Consider the following 20,551-nt stretch of genomic DNA (forward strand, 5'->3'; position numbering starts at 1 on the left):
AAAAGAAAAAAAGAAAAAAGTTTGTCTAAATTGTATTTAAAAAGATTGTAAGTAGCATTTACATTTATTCAATAACATTAGCATACTATGCTGGGTTTCTGTACCAGAAATGGCCAGTTAATGTAAAAATGTATGTTATTTCTGCTTAAATTCATTTAATTTTTTTTTTAATAAAGGTGCAGCATCTTCTAAATACTTTCAGTTTTATCAGCTTTTTTGTGAAGGGATGCTGCATTCTCAGACTTTTATAGTTTTAGATTCTGTATGATGTGGTATTGTATTTTCCATCCACTGTAGGGTAAAGTAAAGGCATTCTTTGCAGACACCTATGCCATTGTTTGGAAACATTCAGATAAAAAGTATTGGTATACTTTAAAAAAAAATACTCTACATTTTATTTTTGGACAAGCTAGTAATATAAGCTTGTTTGAAAAGTTAATTTGATAGGTTTTTTAAATGAATCATGAAGCTGAAAATAAATTTTTAGGTATGTTGGTGCTTAGTAGATTTAATAACTATTTTAAAAAAAATGCGTGAATTTAGTAAAATACCTTTTTGTTTGTTTGTTTAATTTTTTTCACTATGCATGTGTAAATGTTTGTAATCTGGCTTTTTCCTCCCCCCTTCTCCAGTGGTATAAAGAATTGTGCCGCTTTAATTTTTTTTTCTGGTAAAACTTTTGGTACATTATTTGATGTTTACATTAAAATGTGACATTATACAAGGAAATTCAGATATTTTGCTAACTGTTTTGTTTGAGGAACATCATTAAAGAAGAGATTTAATGTTTGTCAAAGCTGCATCCAAATTAATCTAAATCTGTGCGGGATAATGGCTTTCAGGCTGTTTAAGTATATGAGTTCTGCTAAGTTCTCCACAAACCTGGCCCTTCAGGAGTATGTACTAAAAATAAAATTCTATGGGCTATGTAAAAATTAAAGAAACAAGTGTCAGTGGAAACTAGGAAGATAAATGTTGTCCGTAAAGACCTCTGCTTTTGCACACTGTTCGTACTTCTGCAGCTGGGGAGATAGAGAGGGGGTTTTTGTATAGTTTCTCCAGATAAGTAGTCCTCCTTTTACACTTGAAGAGATAACTTTAAATCTGGAAAATATTTAATTTTTACTGGGACTGGGGCTGGGTGTATTTACAATGTTCCTCCATTTATTACATGCAAGAATTAAAATTCTAGAGCTGTGTGGGGTGGTTTCAGATCTGCACAGCTGACCATGGGGTACCTTACTAATGCGCAGTGGCTGCTGCTGTATTCAATCAGATTTTTGCTCTGGTTACAATCAGTTTTTCTGCATTTGGTCTCATGTTGTAAGGTAAGGGTCTTTACATAATAAGGTTCATTTAAACTCAGTACACTGCAGAGGTTTGCATATAAATTTTTTATTATAAATCTTTGCTGGTTCATGGTTCAGAAACTTATCTGAAAAACAATTTTTTTTCTTTTGGCTGTGAAGAAAAAGATGCATAACTGGTTAATTTATTTCCTAATGTCTAAACCAAACGAGAGATGCTGGGGGAGGAGAAAGCCCCTGCCAATTACTGCTTCGCACTTCAGCATGTGGCATCACATCTAGAAGACCCAAAATGAGCAAAGGCCAAATTCTGCAACCTGCAGTCAAGCAAAACCCCTATGAGCTTAAATGGGTTTTTGCTGAGCTGAGGGCTGCGGAAATAGGTCCACGGGAAGTTTATTTGCAGGGGCCGGACGTGTGCTCGGGAGCAGATAATCCCTTTCGGCGGAGCCGTGCCGGTTCCCGGCGGCTGGCCCAAGCGCTCCCCGAGCGGCGCCGCCTGGGACGGGCCGCGGTGCGAGGTGCCGCAAGCTTAGGCAGGGTTCAAATGCACTTCACCTCGCCGAGTTGGCATTGTAATTTCAGGGGTTTCAAAATCACTCATTTATATGGAGCAGTCTTTTGATTCTGTTCACCATATTTGAATATTAAACTAATAAACGTCACTTGTTAATTTACTGCTATCTGTGAATTAGTTAAGGGGAAAGCGGTCACACTTCACGTTTTATTCTTACTGTCTTACGCTGGCATTTTTTCTACCGTGGTTATGTTATGGATAAAGTGGCTTTTTTTTCTTTTTTTTTCTTTCCTCTGAACTGACATTTTCCGTTATATAACTTTATAARAATCCCCACAGGTTTTGCTTATAAATTTTCATAAGTGCTCTCGCCCGAGAGTTTGAGGAGAGTATGGTGGATATCTGCTAAATATCAACTTCGGAAATGTTTGGGATGAATCACTTTCATTTCTTGAAGTTAATATTTTTTTCSAAAAGATTATTTGTTTTAAAATGTCTTGTCTGGCCCATATACGTCATGTATATAGCCCTGAGTGGAATCTTTTCTTTTTAAAACAAATTGCCTAACTTTTATTGGTGTCATTGCTGCCTGAAGAACCTGTATTGTAAACTCTTTTAGGGCCTCGTCTGGCTCTTACTGAAATAATTTAAATCTTGCAGAAGGCTCCAGTGGGCACTGGCTCTGCAGTATATATGGAGCAGCTGCATTTATGGTGAAAATTTTAAAGTCTGAGCTTAGATTTTCAGTTTGTGTAAATTGTCTTCACTCAGAGGAAATGAATGGAGGCTTGGGTGTTTTCACCAGTTGAGTATTTGAGTCCATGACTTTTTTTTATAGCTAAAATATCACACTTTAAAGCTTATATATATGTGTGTGTGTGTGTGTGTGTGTGTGTATAAATAAGTTCTGATTTTATTCTCTTTAATTTCACTTTTTCACGAGGAACATAGGGATGTCTCATGGGCAGATGTCGTTACGACAGGAGCTAACGTAGTATTGAGAGATTTAAAATAAATTATTTGAACGAATCAGTATATTTTTTTAAATTTTAAAATGGAGCTCCTGCCCTTTGAAAAGTTTCTTGACRAATTCGGTGGGTAGATTTTCCTCTCTCTGTTTGAAGAGTGAATTCATACGAAACCGGGAGCTTTCAAACTTGGTCTTAACGGAGTCAGAGCAGGAAACCGGAGGAGACGCTGTCTCGGGGCTCCGGTCCTTCCGCGGGGCGTCGCGGGTGGGGTGTCGGGGYGCCGGCCGCGCGCCCGGGTGAGTGCCGGCGCCTGCTCCGCGCGCTCGCCCTTCCTCCGCGCTCGAGTGCCGGCTGGTGCCTCCGAGGGGTCGTTGCCGGCTCTTCGTTACTCGTCCTGGAGGGAAGCTCCCACCGCCCYGGCAGTGGGGCAGGGGCGGCTTGTTCCAGCTCCTGAGACGACGGGCACCAAGCTCCTCTCTGCCCCGCCGTAGCTGCAGGCTCCCCAGGGTCCTCGCGCGTGCGGCTGGTCGCTGCCGCAAAGCGCCCGCGCCCCGGCCTTCGTGTGCCACGCGGCTCGGGGGGCGTGCTGCCCGGSCAGGACGAGCTTCGTGCCATCTCGTGCCCCTTTTTCATCAAGCTCTTTGTCAGATTTGGTCCCCTGCCGTAAGGCTGAACTGTGCCTTGCTCCGAACGTCCCTTCCTCGCAGAGTTGGGCGCTGGTTTGATGTGAACGGCCCGGGCAGAATCTGATCCTACGCGACTGACAGCACGTTTCAGATGAGTTGTGTTTAGCGTTTTCCCATCGTTGCACCTCGCTGGTCTGCCGAGAAGTACGTGGGGGGACTTTCAAATGAATTGCAGAACCCCCCGAGTCCATGGGGAAACACATCCGACACCAGCAGGCAGGTGAGGTGGCACGTGACGCCYGCCGAGGGACGTGCTGGAACAGGGACAGGCTTGTTAAGCTCGGAGTTCTCAGAAGTGCTCACAGTGTCAAACTCATCTGAACCAAAGACGTGTTTTGGGGATAGTTCCCCTCCCTGTGCCGTCTGCTATCAGTCTTCACCCTTTACAAGGCTTCCCTGTTCCAGCAGGAGCCTTTAGTGTTTCCCCAATGCAAACAGTAAATAACTCTTAGCACAAAAGCAGGCTGAGCTAGAATCACAGCCCTTTCACCYACGTTTTCTCCTGAAAGTTGACACCTAATATATATTGTACCGCTTTGTTTAATTACGTRGACTGTGGCATTACTGGCCCTTTCTCGGCGGGGTGTGAACGCTTCTGGTGAACCTGACCTTGCAAACCCCYTGGGTACTATTCGCTACTTTGATTAATTAATGTTTCGTTCCCAGATTTCTCGAGTTCTACTATGTTTTATGCAGAGGTTGCTGCTATAAGCGCTGCTTTTGCCACACGTGCTACACCTCTATGGTCAGTACAACTGAAAGCAGTAAGTAAATGTGTTTGACTGGATTTTGGAGTAAATGCCAATGTAACAGAATCTGAACATCTCCAAAGCAATAAGCCCACGAGGCTCTAGCCTCTTCCTGTCTCATCATTCAACTCATTTCATTTGTATTGTTAGTTTTTAAATTTCTAGTTTTCCTACAAAAATTGTAGACAATTATCTTGTCAAGATAGATGGTGATGATCTATGGTGCCTATAAAAATTTGCACATCGTATTCCTTGACACCAAATACAGGCTATTTCTCTTGGTGTAGGATATTTTCTCCAGTAGCATTTTGTTGGCTGTGTCAGGGAGCAAGGATTAAAGCAGAAATTCTAAGCTCTTTTCTTTCATTCCAGAAAAGTAAAAAGATCTTCAGCAAATGTAATGGAAGTATCGGTTGGATTTTGGGTTTTTAACAGCTTCAGTTGAAAAATGTTGAAAAGTTTTAACTTCATTAGGATTTAATATATGCTTTTGATAAATTACAGAAAGCGCTCTGAGATCTGAATTATCCAAAACTAGTTAGAAGATGTCAGTCCGTTTTCCATAGGATTTTCTCTCTCCYGAAGGGCAAGTACTTTCACAAGAGACCTGCTGTAAATTCATCGCTGTCTTCTCAGTGAGACTAATAGTAGTGGGCACAAAACTGAAGCAGCGCCCTGGGATTTGACCTGCCAAACTCTGCCCTGCAAAAAGGAGGGGGGGAAGGAAAAAAAAAAAAAGACTCTGGGAGTCCTGTTCTGAACCAGTGCCTTGTGTTCAAATTCATTAAAAAGAAACTAGGCCAGAAATCAGYGTTTATTCCTTTCTCAGCATTTCCTTGCAGAAAACGGAAGAACAGCTCGCGTTGCACCTAGAGACGGCATGCGGCTCCGTGATGCCTGGAAGGCTCGAATTTGTATTCGTTAGCTGCACTGGAGTCAGAGCGCCTACAAGTGCGGCAAACCTCAACCAAAACAAAGCCACAAAGCTCCTTTCCTGCCCCTCGGAGATAACGGAGAGGGTGAGCAATTTGTGTGGATTCATTTCAGCCGGGTCGGGACGCTGGGAGGGCAGGTGGTGGCTCAGCACAGCCTGATGGYCCAGTATTGCAGTTTAAAAATACATATATAACATTCAAAGTGGCACTAGCCCGCCATGGAAAGCTGAAATTTATTTTAAACGAGTTTTAAGATGAGATTTGTTTTATAAATAGTTTCTGCCTGTCGGTCAAGTCTCCGGCATGCAAACGCCCGCCGCGGGACCAGGCCCGAGGTCGCAGCGCTCATCTGGGGCGACTCTCCCGGGCCGCCGAGCGCCCCTGCGGCCGCGGGGCCGCTGCGGACAGGCAGTCCGGGGGTCCGCGGGACCTGCTGGAGATAACCCCCGCCCTGCCAGCCCCCCAAAAGAGGGGGAAAGAGGTGACGACCGCAAGGAAGGGCTGGAGCAGAAAGGAATCAGTGCAAAAAGAAAGAGGGAACGAAGTAAGTAACCCTTGAGTGCACCTCGCTCTTCATACGCGCCGCCTCCAGCCYGAGCCGCAGAGGTGGGTTTTGGGCAGCGGCTTTGGAGCGGCCCGTTCGGCGGCTGCAGCCGCCAGCCGCGCGCGCTGCCCGGGCGCCCGGGGCCGCCGAGCCCGGAGCCGGGAGGGAGCTCGCGCGCGGCGGCTCTCGCTGGCGCCGCGGTGTCTCTTCACGGGTAAGTGCCGTTTGGAGAGTTGAGCTCGCTGCTTGCTAAACAGGCAGTTTTGTTCCTCAGGGCTGTTAGTCTGGCACCTTTCTGCACATTAAATTCACACAACACAGCATTTAAAAATAAGGGAAGCAGACTCTCTCCGTGACTCGTGCCTGACAGCAAACCTTAGTTTCACATAAACAAAAAAGCTTCATGTTTTTCTCTTGCACTGGCTGCGATTTAGCGCTTGGATTGCGAGTGCAGCGGGCAGGCTTAGCAACGCCGCGGTCTCCCGTTAGAAGCACGAGGGCACCTTGCTCGCAGYGAAGGAGGACACGAACATTTCTTTCACATCTTTGGGCCGTGTTCACGTTATCCGTGGCCGTTTTCTGCCGTTTGCTCAGTTGAGAGAATGAAAACTCAGACCAGTTACACCTTCCCCCTCCCACTCCAGACGTTATATTCTTCTTTCCCTTGTACAAAGGCCAATTCCTTTTATTAACTCCCTTGAAACACATTATCAGCTCCCTGGCAGAGAGATTTGGATATGGCAGAACAAACCGGCYGGAGGAGCGGTGGCTTTCCCACTGTGAATACCAATGACCGATTTAACGGATGAGTCCCTCAGCAGCGCTTATTAATATCTGGAAAAGGAAAATGAAGTCATGCACATGCTTCTCCGTCTTGCAGGAAACATGCTGAAGCAGTGAATGATCAAAAAAGCCTCTTAACTTACAGCAGACAGAAAATGAGGCTTGGTGAGTTCACGAGCTTTAGGAAGGCATCGAGCCCAGCTGTCTGAGTTATAGTCTCTGGGTCCAAGGCCTCRCTGCATTAAGCAGTGTATTTTCTCTTACACACGAGTAAAGTGAGCACAGAGAAGCCATAAAGCCTCTGGATCCAGGCCAAACCCCATCACTTGGAGGAAGCTTCCCACCGCCCTCGCCGGGGCTGGGATGAGGCGTCCCAGCCCGGGCACAAGCAGGGGGGCATGCATGAGGCCCTCTGCGGTCTGTTTGTCTAAAATATGTTCTTCTTGCTAATGAATATCAAATATAATTGGCCACATTGCTAATGGGAATAAATAGCTTCTTGGCTGGGCAACAAGCTGGCCTGTCAGGGTAAGAAACAACCCAGAAATTACTTTTTTTGCTGAAGAAGCATAGCAAGAAGCAGCTGGTGCATGAAAAASGGTGTGCACAAAAGGCTTTTGCAGGGGCATGGGAGGTCCCACCAGCACCACAAACCAGGGCCTCTGTAGGCGCRTCCCATCCGTGTCACCCAGCTGGAGTCTTCCCTTGCTGGGGTGGAGTGGTGAGGCTCTGACTTTCGCACCCAAAGCTACGTTATCTCAACCCGTTGTGCATCCAAGGTACTGTCATTTTGCTGGGGGAGGCTGAGCTGGGAATGCCTTTAGACCTCCCAGCTGTTGCCYTCAGGTTCATCTGATGTTCTGCATGTGCTTGGGCATCCCAGACTGGGGCTGGGCACAGCAGGAGGGGTGCAAACTTTCTTCTCTGTTGTAGCATGTAAAGGCTCTCCCTAGAAACTAACCTCTGTTTTCCTCATACAATGAAAATGCAAACTAGGAACGTCAGCTCCRTATCCAAAAATAAGATTTCAAAACCATTTAGCATTTCACAATGGTTCAGTGACAACTTGAAGACTTCCAGTTGTCTCTCATTATGAGAGATGTAGGCAGAATTCCCCAGTTTATACTCAGATCTCAGCACCAATGAATGCTTTATCCCCAAACTTTATAATATACACGTTATTTGTAGTGCTTTTCAACTTCAAAGAGCTTGAAAAATTTTAATGCAACTGCACAAAAGCCCAGTATTCTTGCTACCACTTTACTGATGGGAAAATTGAGACACACGATTGAGGAGCTGGTTTTCTGCAGCAAGAGCTCCAGCTGGATGCTGCTAGGACTTGGTTGCATAAAATGCTCRGACTGGCCCTGGTACAGCCATGGACAAGCCTTCGTTCTGCATGCTAYGATCACTAGCAGAAAAATGGTCCTTAATTTCTTTAAGTATTTGAACAGCAAAATGTCACAATTCCCGATTTCTTCAAAATGATCTGAATTTTTCTGTTCTGAATTCTGTCTTCTTTTGGCTTTAAAACTGTGAATAGTTGGTGTTAGTCAGTGAGGGAATGAACACTTCTGTTTCCTTTTCTCCTGTTTTTCAAATTATCCAGTGGGGAAAAAAAACACAAAAGAAAGGCATTTTCCTGCTTGGAAAAATATTTCAAAAATGTTGAAGGAATTCTAAAAACTGAACTGTAAACAAAACAAACAACAACAACAAAAAACAAACAAACCCCACAACTTGGAAAGAAAAAGCTTTCCATCAAACACCTCCTTTCCATGACAGCTTGTGTGACTTTCCCGTTGGCAACAGGAATCACTGAGATATAAATTGCTAATTGTGTGAGTAATACGAATACCTTGTTATTTCCTGAGTTGCCTTTTCCTTTTCTTTCTCCCTCTTGTTTTTTTTTTTTAGGTTAAAACGAGGACTACGGAGGTCCCCCTCCTGCTGCTGAGTGGGCTCCGGGCTGTGTACAGGGCTCGGCGCCACGGGCCGGTCCCGCACACGGGGCACGGGAAGCGTGAGGCCGTGGTGAAGCTCTGGCCCCGGCGGCGCGGGGCGGCTGCGGGAGGGCGCTGCCCCTGCGAGGCAGCAAACGTTGGCAGTGTCACCCASCAGCGATGCCTCGGGCAGAGGAAGAAGAGCACGAACAGCAAGACCTTCTTTGTAGTATTTTGTGGCTGACTCTCCTGGGCRTTTAAATCCAAGTCCTTTTGTTTTTGACAGCTACCTTGGAGGATATTTCTTTGTATGTACTTTTATGTATGTATGCAGCGAGCAAGGCAGGATATTCTGTGAGTTCATTCACAAGGAACGAATTAGACCTACGTACAGTAAATACCATGCAGAATTACACCATAATACTGGCTCTAGCAGAATTTGATGGGCCATGTGATTCATCCCTCAAAAATCATCGTGCAGAAAATCATACTACTGGAAGATTATGCTTTTTATTAAAAGAAAATATCATTTATGGTCAGTACTTCTTGGCTTTGCCATCAAAGTTTAAGTAGAACAGAAATCATGATTTTGGGGTTTTCTTTTGTGCTTAATTCAGAAGAATAGAACTGCAAAGTGTAAATTTGTAGGCTATTTTTTTTCCCTATGCTAGGCGAAGTCTGTTTTTATTTTAACACTGCGAACAATAGAATAGTGTAAGGATCTCCAACTAATTCAAGACTGATGAACTGAAACTTCTCTGGGAGGTACAGGAGTGTGGTACAAATAGGGAAATGGACTCACTGAGGAGCTAGTGTTTTTCACTGATTCTCTCTGACCAAGTCAGGAATAAAGCTTGATACCCGTTAGCCTAGCTAGATCGTATATTTTCTGCCTAAAAATGATGTCCTTTATGTGGCTTGCGCTCACTCACACATGCGTTTTTCCTTGACTGCATCAGCTCAATGCATCTCCAAACTGCAAATCACCTCCCTCAGCTTCCAGCAGGGTGAAAGTACAAAGTGCAGTAGAGCAGAGTGACATTTACTGATGACCCGTGCTGTTGTTCTTAATGCTTTTTCTCCTTTCTTAGAAAACCGAAAGAAAATAATAATTGTAATTGAACATCTCTTGGTTCAGTAATGACTTAGTTAATGGAGTGGCAGTAAACATGATATAGTGGTATCCAGACATTTTTAAAAATATATATTTTTTCCAAACACTTTCTGGCTTTTTAAGCAAGGGTGGGTGATGGGAACATTAGTGCTCTGGTTCTGCATCCATACAGGTCTCCCAAGGATTCTGGGGGAAGCGAGGCAAGGCAATCAGAAGGAGAATAATTCCACAGATGAAGAGCAGGGCGAAGGAGGCACAAGCACAGGCAAAAGACCAAGAGTAACTGTACTCAATCCAGACTGTCTCCTTACTGTCAATCATCCTTTTCACAGATTGTCTCATGACTTCAACAGAGATGATGATGCAGAGACCTGAAGGAAGATGAGAGCAGTGGGTTGAACAGCCAGCTGTCAATTTTTCATCCTTAATTAACCATCTTATCTGCCTTTTTGCATAGAAAAATTGCAGTGAGCTTCACAGGTGAGTCATTGACTTTAATATTTGAAGAACCAACAATAACAACTGCTCTGATCTCTGCTAAAACTCAGACCATATAAGTTGATTATTAGCTTCTAGGAAGACCTGAAGGTTTGTTTCTCCACATTTTCCTATGAACTAAGTGCAAGTATTTCAGCACCAACCCTCCTACCTGCAAAGGTGTAGAACATGGAAGCTGGCTTCAGCAGATAGTCCCTCTTTTTCCCGAAGGAGAAGAGGACACAGATTGTTCCGATGATTGCAAAGCCAACACTGAAGATGGCAATGGCTGCAGCTGAAATGCTGTATTCTGCCAAAGCAAAACAAAGACCAAAAAAAGTAAAYGTCTGCACATTTCGAGCATGCTTCCATCAGCTATTGCAGAAGGTCAGTCAGAACGAGGTATCTTCTCATTGCTGTAAAGGGAGGGAGGACTCATTCTAATGATTTCTCWCAGATAAAAGCAGTAGCAAATATTGGCCATGTTTCTTTTGAATTTAAAGAGTGTAAAAAACAGAGAGAACAAAAGAGGGAATCTTTTTGGGAGCACATACTGAAGGAGCAATTGGTGACCACATTGGCCTGCTGAAGCTCTGGGCTGGAGTCAGGTCAACCCTGCTGCATAGATGTTATTGTTGGGATTACTGCACTCCGCGTTCTCATTTCTTCCATCAATCCACACTCTTCTCTTACAGTAAATAGACAGCTTTAGGCTATTTTTATTCTAGAGCCGTATTACAGGACCTCTGTGAGGCCCCAGTGCGTGGTGCCAATGTTGCACCGATACAGAAAGACAGTTGTAAGCRCCATAGGGCTCCAAATTAGAGCTGCCAAACCAGACTAAGCAGGAGGGAGGCCAGAGGTGAAGTGTTTGCATAGCCTCTTTTTCTTTTCTATAAAACAATGATTTCTAGTTCTGTGAAAATTCAGCTTCTCAAGGGCAGAGGATTAAACCTTCCATAAAATGCCCTCTCTTTTGATAAACTTGTTAGGATATGCACCAGATAATTCACCCAGCAAAGCGCAGTTCAGTGTCTGAATGGTGGGGAAAGATTGCTATTTGAATAATTCAGACCTTCATTTACATATTGCATTCGTTTTCAGATTAGTTTAATATTTAACATATGTAGCCATGCATGAACATCATCATGCCTGATGGTATTTGCCTTTCAAACCATTAAAAAATATATCTTCTAGGCAAAATCACAAAGAATCTTTTTGCCTGATACTAATTAGCTCCCATCAAAATGGAGCTATTTCTGTGAAAGTGAATAGCACTTATTCTTTGTTCTCTTTGCTTTCATACCACAATTTTATTATAATTTTCTTAAAGTTTTTCTTTTGGGTTTTCTTTACTATGTGTTAGAACTGCCTGAAAGAGTTAGTTTCAGTATAAAAATCTTTTGCTATGGCTTAGGCTTTTTCTTCAAAGAAAGTAAGTTCCTTCCAAATTTCTTCTGAAATGACCAAGAAAACATTGGATACACTTTTAAGATCAGATGGATAGATCTAGCAGCATATAAATAAACAAAAGCAGGTAGCTCAGATATATRCTCTTTTACCCATTTAAAATTCACAAACTTTCTTGCCTTGGGAAACTGCTTCTTTAGAAAACCTGTGCTGCAGGGTTTTCCATTTTAATTTCCACTGGAAGCAGAGCAGATTGTTTAATATGTGTAATGTAATTGTCARTTCATTTACTCCACACTAAAATATGTTATGTGGCAAACTACAAAGGAATTTGTCCTCAATGAAAAGGCAAGAAAGAGAGAGGAGCACATTAGATTAGTGCTAAAAAATATTTTGCTTTAGAAGGGACTGATTAGAAATGAATAATTTGTCTGTGAAAGACCATTTTCAAAATCCATGCTGTGTAAATACTGTCTGTAAGTGTCTTTACAGAATCTCCCTTCCTCCCTGTCACTGATCACTCTGGTTTTTATGTGACTTTCTTACAAAATCAGTATCAAGCATAAAATTCCTAATGGTTTTCACAGAGTCTCTGTACTTCTTTTCAGGGTCAAGACTCTGCTCGGCATATGATTTATTTATTTAGACTTTATTAATGTCTTCTTCCTTTGATGGTAAAGGTTTAGAGTGTAGAAGATAGTGCCAATGGTGTGAATGTCATTTTTTATGATGAAAAGACTTTTCCAGTTTTGGTGCGTATTGATATTGTCACATATTTGTGGGAAAACTTTGAATAAGGTCATGTTTAAGAGTGGAGGCAACTTATATATAAAAATTATTCTTCCTAGAAAGCTGGTATTTGACCTTGTTCAGAGCCTTTTTACATTATTGCAGCTGACATCATAACTGGTTGAAATTCCTTCACTGATTTCAGTGGAACCAAGATCGAATGCTCATTTGGGGGACTGGGGACCCAGTCAYTAGATCTTCTGTGCACCCAGTTCATGCAATGTTAGGAAAATGTTTTTCAGGCTCCATTCTTACCTTTCTGGGTGGTTACTTCAAATATCTCTGAGCTCTCTCCCGGAGTGAAGTGCTTAAAGTAGGAACAGTTGCTTTCTGAAGAACAAAGGGAAATTTAATTTTGTGAGCTCAGGAACCTCTGATAAAATGCAGTAGAATTAACTTTGCTTTTTATTGAAGTGTCATACTTAAAACACTTTTAAAGTACAGGCTAATGGGATCTCGTTTCTGCTGCAGACCTCCAGCAAACTCTTCTTTCAAGAATGAAGATGGCAATGAGTGATCTACCACAAATATTTAGGCCTCAAGCTCTCAAAACAGCTCAAGGAGTGCATTAACAGGCCTGAAAGTTGTGCTTCCCTTGTCCTGCTGTTGGAGAACATTTTCCACAAAAGGGCAATAGGGGGACAAACTCCCAGTTTGATGACTTCCTCTAATATTTGAACTTTCCTTGACATGTTGTATCCCAACCTGCTAAGGGAGTGGAGGGGACAGTGACATTGAGAAATCGGAGTTGAATCTGCTGCGTTTGGGAGCAGAAGAATGTCATTTGCTTGGCAGGCTATGGTAGCATGGACAAGGTTGAAGCCACTGCTGCTACCTTTTGGAGGCTGCTCCCTCCGAGAGCTTTGCGCACTGATCGTGCTTCTATTTCAAGCATGAATTATAGATAATTTTTCTCATTCTGTCTTTGGCCGTTACTCCATGGCTGTATTTCCTGGTAATGAGACTCCCTGTGCCCACAGCTGAGTTAGCATCTCAGTTTGCTCCCCTTTGCAGCTGCCTCTGCCAACGGCTCTGTATGAGCATCACCGCATATGGACCTCTTTGGGCTGTACGAGGATCGCCTGTGCCGAGCCTGGGCTCCAAAAAGGGAGGATCAAGTGTCCTCATCCACCTCCTCCCTCCCTGATCTTCCCTTCTCCAGCTCCTATCCCTCACTGCGGCAGTGACTGGGAGGGAAGAAGTAGCCCAGAAAAGTTTGCTGCATGGTGCCTTCCTAGGGTCACTGCGCTGCGGGTCACCGCGCGGAGACTGCGCCAATGCCACAAAGCCTGTGACATTTTTCTATGACAGGGAGGATGCAGCTTTTTTCTTCTGACTGTCAGATGCTTGACACAAGCTATCTAAAGCTGCAAACAAAGATTGTAAAAGGAAGGAAAGGCTAATAAAAGCCACACAAGTCAAGGGCAAATAGGATATCATGCAACCTGACTTTATCAAAGTTCGCTCCCGTCAGGCTAGTGAATTAACTTAATTTGATAAGATAGCAGAGTTAGATAATGGGAGCTTAATGGAGTTCCTCTATCTGGACTGTAAGTGAGCATGCTGCCAGATAAGCAGGATATTTGTAGAGAATATTTGTAATTTATAAGTAGGGGATATTTGTAAGCGGAGTAAGGATCATGATCATGGGCAGGGAAATAATGACTGGGGGGAAGTTTCTAGCTGAGTCTCTCAAAGACACAGCTTTGGTATGGTGTGGTTTAATACTCAGCATAGGCAAATTAAGCAAGCGAGGGCTTGTGGTTAGTGTCAATAAATGTATAGGAGCTGCGGATGGAAATAAACAATAGGCAGGAGAAATATTATTTAAGTTAGAGAGAGATACAAGAGCAAACTGTTATAAATTTGTCAGGAAAGTCTTGAGACTGGAAATTAGGAGAAAGGTGGTTCTCCATGCTTGGGAGGCATTGGACTATGTGACTTATTTCTAAAGAGGGACGTAGAGCAGGAACAAAACAATCAATAGATGGGGCTYGATATTTTGCAAGACATGATATGACAGGATGCTAATGTGCAGGAGACCCCACTAGCCTGTGTGCCTGGTCTGGGACTCAGCAGCACTATGAAACACATCTCTGCATGTCCAGAACAAGACACTGCTTTCAACCTTCAGCTGAAGCACTGGAATGGGATGGGGAAGGGTCTTCTGAGGACCTATTGATTTTAAGCTTTGGCAGCAGTTGTGGTTGGATGGAGCATGTTCTCACTATTTATAACCTATTTAATTGAAGGTTTGAAGGGGATGCAGAGCTGAGAGAACAATTGCTTGCCAAGAATTTGGCTGGAATTGTGCAATCATCGAGGTGCCACAAGCAGCGCCAGTGCTCTGATTGAGCTATTCTCCTGAGCAGACGCTTGAGAGGACATGTTCAGCACCTCTCGTTCTGCACCCTGTACTTCAACTTGCAGGGAACAGGGGAAACCTGCCAAGACTGTATGAAATACAACCACTGTCAGTGGGCATTTTGTTAACATCAGCATCTCTTTTCTGTTAAATAATGAAGTTACTGAACTTTGTGAATTTTTGAGAATAAGTCTGGGGGCCGAGTATGCTCCAYGTTGCCGGCCTGCATCGTCTCCAGACCGGGATACGCTGGTTCAGTGTAAGACTGTTGCCATGAGGCAAAGTCTGAGCAAGTGTCCCCGGTGCACAGAGACTGTGCAGGGTGCACTGCCTTTTTTCTGCCCAGGGAGAGCATACTACATTTCTGTAACTGCTGTGGCGCCTCTTGGACACACTGCATGAGAGCATCTGACCATTAGTGGCTGTGAACAAAGGAACCTCTGTGGAAACATTTACTTCTATGAAAATATTGTCTATTTACAGCACTAATTTCTAGTGGCAACAAGATACCAGTTGAGTTCTTCTGTTTCTCCTAGCACATAAATGGTAGATTTTAGAGTTACTAATTCAAGGAAGATTTATTTTCTCTCTCCAAAGAGATAGACAGTTCTAAAGCAGCATATTGGAGCCCATTAGTGGAAGRTTCCTCTGAGACGTTGTCTTGTGTTGCGTTCTCAGGTTCTCCTTTGTCTGCAACTAGGTTAGTGGTTGTTCAGCTCTGGGATCTCCTGACCAGCTCTTTATAATTCCTGAAAATGACCATGGCAAACATGTTTGAACTCAAAAATCTGCTAGTAAAACTGCAAATGATGAGTCCAAGAGAGCAACACATCCCTGAGTAAGCAGGGCTTGGGCAGCTGCAGACTTTTGCCAACAACCTGGTGGTGGTCGAGCATGAAAATCACTGCTGGTGATAGGAGGCTGGCTCAGGGGTCCATTTACTCCTGTGCTAAAGGGTAGGGAGACAGGATGAAGCTGAGACACTTCATCTTGAATTCATTGGTTTGACTTCTAATTAATTCTGCGAAGAGGAAAGTGTGAACTAGGAATCCCCATGGGTGCTGACTGTACAAAGCCGGCAGTCAAACCCATCCAGCCATGGTGTGATCTTTCACAGCTCTGCGCAGACGGCAGATGGATAACTTATGTATATGACAGATAACTAGTAGATAACGCCACCCTGGTTTGAGAGCAGCTGGGTCAGCGTGGCACATCCATTGTAGCACAGTGCTATGATGGATGAGCAGAGAGATGGAGAGACTCTATTGATGGATGCATGGTGGAGGGGACCATTCCTGCTTCTATCTTGAACAACTACGTAATAGCTACATAAGCATATTACCCAACACTAAAATGACATGTAAGTCATAATAAAATCACATTTACAGGAGGCTGCATAGYTCAACATAGGATCTGGTTCTATCCTGAAAATGGCAAAGGGACTGAAATCAGCACCCACACCGTGACGTATTTTTCATGTGTACTTGCTTTTAAACTAGAACATCGGCAAAAAAGGAATTGGTTATTTGTGTTACCCTTATGCTAAGGAGCCCTAGTCTTCAAGTGAGTGCTCTTCCAAAGTCTCCTTCCACTTGACTGAGCCAAGGCAATCCCCCTTCCTGCCCAAGCAGGGTCAGCGGCTGGGGGGCACTRGGAAGCCTCTTTTAGAGAAGGACTCATCTACAGGAAAAAAGGCTGGTTCTGTGTGTGGTAGCTTAAAGCATAGCTCTTGAAAGGTATGCTAAATGGGGTTATCACATAAATGAGTTAGCTTTGGGAAGATACTCATATTGATAAATGCAGTTATTGTGGGACAGTAATGCCAGGTTGTTGTTTTTGGTGAAATGATATACTGTTTTCAGTTTAAAGATACTTCGGTGCTCTGCTAAGCTGGGAATATCTGTATCAACAAAGTCCCCTCTTATTCAAGAGACCTGAGGGACTTCAATCCCTCTTGTGGGCATCATGAATTAGAGAAAAGCCCATTTGTCACACCACATTTACATAATGCATAGGTTTTCTAATGGATAATACTTTGTGGCAGTCTTGGTTTCTCTCCACCACTAATTGCATAATTTCTGTCACGATGTCACCTAGTTTGCTGACGGGCCCAGTTCAGGGGCTCTGAAGTCCCAAAGGCAAGTGTGAACTCAGAAGTGTCTGTAGTTCAGACACTGCCCTCCCACTTCCTGGTCACCTTTGTTTACAGCACTCCTAGTCCCTTGCCATCAGGTCCACGATTTTTGGATGACTTCTGTGCGCAAGGAAATGGGCTAATTCATCTTTCCTCTATTTCTGCAGAGCCAGTCCCTCCTGCCACTCATAGCTATGAGGAGCCTGAGGGCAGCTATGGCAGCCACAAAATGAAGCAAGAGCAAAGAACTAAGGTTGAGCCTCTGGGTGCCACGATGTGGAGTCCTCCTGGAGAAAGGAAGGTTAGATAAGCAGATGTTTGGGGCATGCAGAGTTTAAGGGGTGGCAGCCATCACCAATTGGCATGGGGTAGAGGTTGGAGTCAGTCTTACTCTCGAACCTGAGAAGGATTCTAGTAGTGGGGTTTCTGTGGCATGCTGGATGGTTAGAAAGAGCTGGATGAGGGATGTTTTTAATCTGAGATTGTCACTTGTATCAAGTTCAGAGGACAGGAGCTGTTGCCATATTAGTGGAGGCACTGAAACTTAAGGTGAGGGCTGAGTGATGGAACGGGCTAGACCTAGGGTTTTCACATGGCCATCAAGGCCAGGGGAAGCCAGAGGACGGGCTCTGAAACACACAGAGATAGTAGGTCTGAATAGTTCATAATAGTCTTGCAGGGTGAGTCTCTTGTATGGATGGGAATGGGACGCCTGCTGGTTACCCCATTTGCTCTGGTTCTTTTCCTATCAGACTTGAGTTGCCTAAATTCAGACTTGTATATTTAACATGAACAATTTTACCTGATTGTGGCAGACCCAGGCTATAGAGCATCGCCTGTGCTACCATCTTGCAGGTGCACAAGAGCAGACTTTTTAGGATGACACCTACATTGGAGTTAAAGATTGGCAGTGATGGAGGACTCTGTCACACTCTCTAGTAAACAGCTCCAATGTTCCATTGATCACAGTTAAAAATGTCCCTACATTAATCTGAATTTGCCCAGATTTAACTGTCACCTTCTTGATATTTTTACTCCTCACAGTAGCATGCCAAACCCTTTTCCAATTTGTCAACATCCTCTAAAGTGTTGTTAAATTTTAAACCTCTTTGCCTAAATCACAGGCCTGCTTTGTAGACTATGAGCCAAGTCATCTTCCACATTTTGCACTGTGCTAAGCTCAAAAACTAATAAATAATATTAATAGTGCCATCCATTTCTTCCGAAGAGTGACTAGTAAATGGTTATTAACGCAGTAATAAATTCGTTTGTTTCTTTTCCATTCATAGCACTAATATCTGATTCAATATCTGAATCATCTCATGATTTTCAGGAAAACTGATGTCCACCGATGTTCTTTTACTCCATATTTGTTCATTTGTTCATACTACAAAAACATACTAGCCTGTCAAGCTGCCTGTGGTGTGGCTGAGCTGCTGGTGGAGGGTCTGGTTCAGTATCTCCACAATTACCGATTCGTTCACTGTGCCTGTTAGTCAGGCAGTGCAGGGACATGATTCCAAGTCTGTGCAAGCACATGCTGATGTCTGTCAAAGATAGTAGCCACTTTCATGCTGCCCTGCCTGCAAATCTGCTTTCTGGAGACAGCTGGGTATTTATGAGTTTTCTATTTGTCCTGCAGTTGGTGTAATTTTGGTGTTTATCAGCCAATTTCTATTATTTTTCTTTTGTGTGAGTTTTCTTCCACATGCAAAGAAAGGCATACAGTGAGGAATATGTAAGTGCCTACGTGAGAGACATTAAGTTTCCAGATCACGCGCTCTCAAATTTGGCTAGAGGCAGATCTGAACACTGTGGACTAGCTCCTTGCTTCAGAATAAATAATTTTGCCAAATAGATAAAGGATTACAGTAATATAGAGCATATACAGTAAGCATAGGCAGTAAGATTTGCATGAGAACTTTTCAAATATGTGTTAACATATATATTTCATTTCAAACAGCAAATCTAACATGAAAGCAATTCTGTTATTTCTGTTCTGGAAGGAAGCCAGTTCCCTATTAGCCTTCTCAAAAAGCAGCGTAGTTCAGTCACGACTAGAGTATATTAGTACACGCTGTGTGAATGTTGCTGACTTTGCAATCAGCAAATATATAATGAGCTCCTTTTACCACGGGAATGTAACGGTCTTCCTGGAAACCAGCTATGATCACTCCTCTGCCACCCTTCCTATTGATTTGGGTGGAATAACTTGCAATGAAGAAATGTATCCGATTAGGCTGCTTTCAGCCGCAAGCTCAGGGCTTTCCTTCACTGCAAGGTAGGGAGACTCAGGAAAGCAGTGACAAATCATTTCTAACTCCGTTTACAACCTTTTTTTGGAAGCTGGTAAATCACAGCCCTGCTCACAGCCCCAAGCAATGACTGTTATTGAAATAGCCTGTGGATAACTTAATAACTGTCATGAAAAAGCTGTTGCTTCATAACTATCTGAAGCAGGAAACCCTTCTAGAGATGCAGCCATGCAGGGTGGCCCAGTCCTGCAAACCCTCCTCTGCTGACGCTTGTTGAAGTTGGCGTGGGTTTGCCYGAGTGCCGTGGGACCATGGGCAGATGTCAGCAAGATATCCTCCATCCAGTCTGTGATTTCCACCGTGTCCGATCCTTTTCCCTGCATACCCGCCCCTCTCTTGGCTGTGCAGGGACTGATGACTTAAATATGGTTAAAAATATATTTGCAAGGCAATGCAGCACACTCGCACAACATGAGAAATGGGAACAGGCGGTGTTTGCAGGGTGATACGAAAGCAAAGCACCAGGCAGCGCCATGCCAGATTAAGAGCCAGGGGGACAGACACTGTACTTTGTTTCTGCTGTGTCCCATAACCTCAACCGCCTGATGCTTTCTCCCACGGGTTTTGTGCGCGGTTGGGGAACGAGCGCTGTCACGTACCTCCCGGCAGGCTTATCGGCCCGCAGCCCTTCACCTTGGCGCCCTGCTCCTGCACGAAGATCCGTTTCGTGCAGAGCCGCCACAGCCCGAAGTGAGCCGCTTCGCAGGTGGCATTGTAACTCTTCACCTCGGGGCTCAGCACGGCCCAGTGGTCCGTCACGACGGCAGCGAAGAGGAGCGAGACGCCAACCAGGATGACGGAGAAAGTCAGCCGGATCTTCAGGGGTTTGCTCTCGTCCATGCTGCTCCGCGCGGCGGGGGGGAACRCGCAGGCTGGCCGCTCGCCGGGCCGGGCCGGGCCGCGCTCGCGTGGAGCCGCGTCGCCGGCTATCTCCCGACGCCCCGGCGCGCCCGAGCGTCTTCAAATGTCAGCGCAGCGCCGCCGGGGGCGAGCGGGCGGTGGGGCGGCCGCCAGGGCAGCTGCTGGGAGCCGTCAGCGCCGGGGGCGCGCGGCCCCGGCTGGCGCGCGCGCCGCGGGCAGCGCCCGGCGGGCTCAGCGTTTCCCCGCCATCGCCTGGAGSGTTTCGCCAGCTGCTGCTGCAGCCGCCGTGGGAGGACGGCAGCCGTCTGACTTGCAGCCTGCCCAGAAATAGGCATGGACAGAAGGATTAACTTTTCGGCTAGGTTAGGGAAAAAACAGCTGTGCTTGTAATAACGCTGGGCCTGAGCTCGGTTTGGCTGTAAATAGCTGACTAACAGCCCCAAAGCCAGCGAGGGGTGCRCGCGGCCCTCGGGCTCGCGTCGGTGTTTGCAAGGAGTTTAGACGTCGCTCCAACGCGAGCCCTGCTGAGGACACGCAGAGCGGGGAAACGGCAGCGAGAACACACTGGCTGTGCCTGAAGCACAGAGAAAAAATAATTCTTCTTTTTAATGGAAATATTTTTGAATTAACCTAAATGTTTTGCTCAGGCTG

General features: G+C 44.7%; 1 protein-coding gene across 1 annotated transcript; it reads right to left on the reverse strand.

Moving 5' to 3' along the window:
• Positions 1–8,887: 8,887 nt before the first annotated feature.
• Positions 8,888–19,977, reverse strand: CACNG1 (calcium voltage-gated channel auxiliary subunit gamma 1). The gene is made up of 4 exons (XM_085304828.1): positions 19,639–19,977; positions 12,481–12,555; positions 10,199–10,336; positions 8,888–9,920 (listed from the first exon to the last, which is right to left on the reverse strand). The coding sequence occupies exons 1-4, from the start codon at positions 19,877–19,879 to the stop codon at positions 9,694–9,696; spliced, it is 681 nt and encodes a 226-aa protein (XP_085160954.1). The 5' UTR covers positions 19,880–19,977; the 3' UTR covers positions 8,888–9,693.
• Between the last annotated feature and the right edge of the window lie 574 nt (positions 19,978–20,551).

The sequence above is a fragment of the Rhea americana genome, unplaced genomic scaffold (genome assembly GCF_003343005.1).
Source record: "Rhea americana isolate MKP2758 unplaced genomic scaffold, rheAme1 scaffold_21, whole genome shotgun sequence".
NCBI lineage: Eukaryota > Metazoa > Chordata > Aves > Rheiformes > Rheidae > Rhea > Rhea americana.

Excerpts from the sequence above, each read along its gene's own strand:
- CACNG1 (XM_085304828.1), bottom strand. The coding sequence starts at position 19,879 with ATGGACGAGAGCAAACCCCTGAAGATCCGGCTGACTTTCTCCGTCATC. Across the intron at positions 12,556-19,638 it reads GCCGATAAGCCTGCCGGGAG|AAAGCAACTGTTCCTACTTT; the intron begins GTACGTGACAGC and ends TTTGTTCTTCAG. Across the intron at positions 9,921-10,198 it reads CATGTTCTACACCTTTGCAG|GTCTCTGCATCATCATCTCT; the intron begins GTAGGAGGGTTG and ends ATCTTCCTTCAG.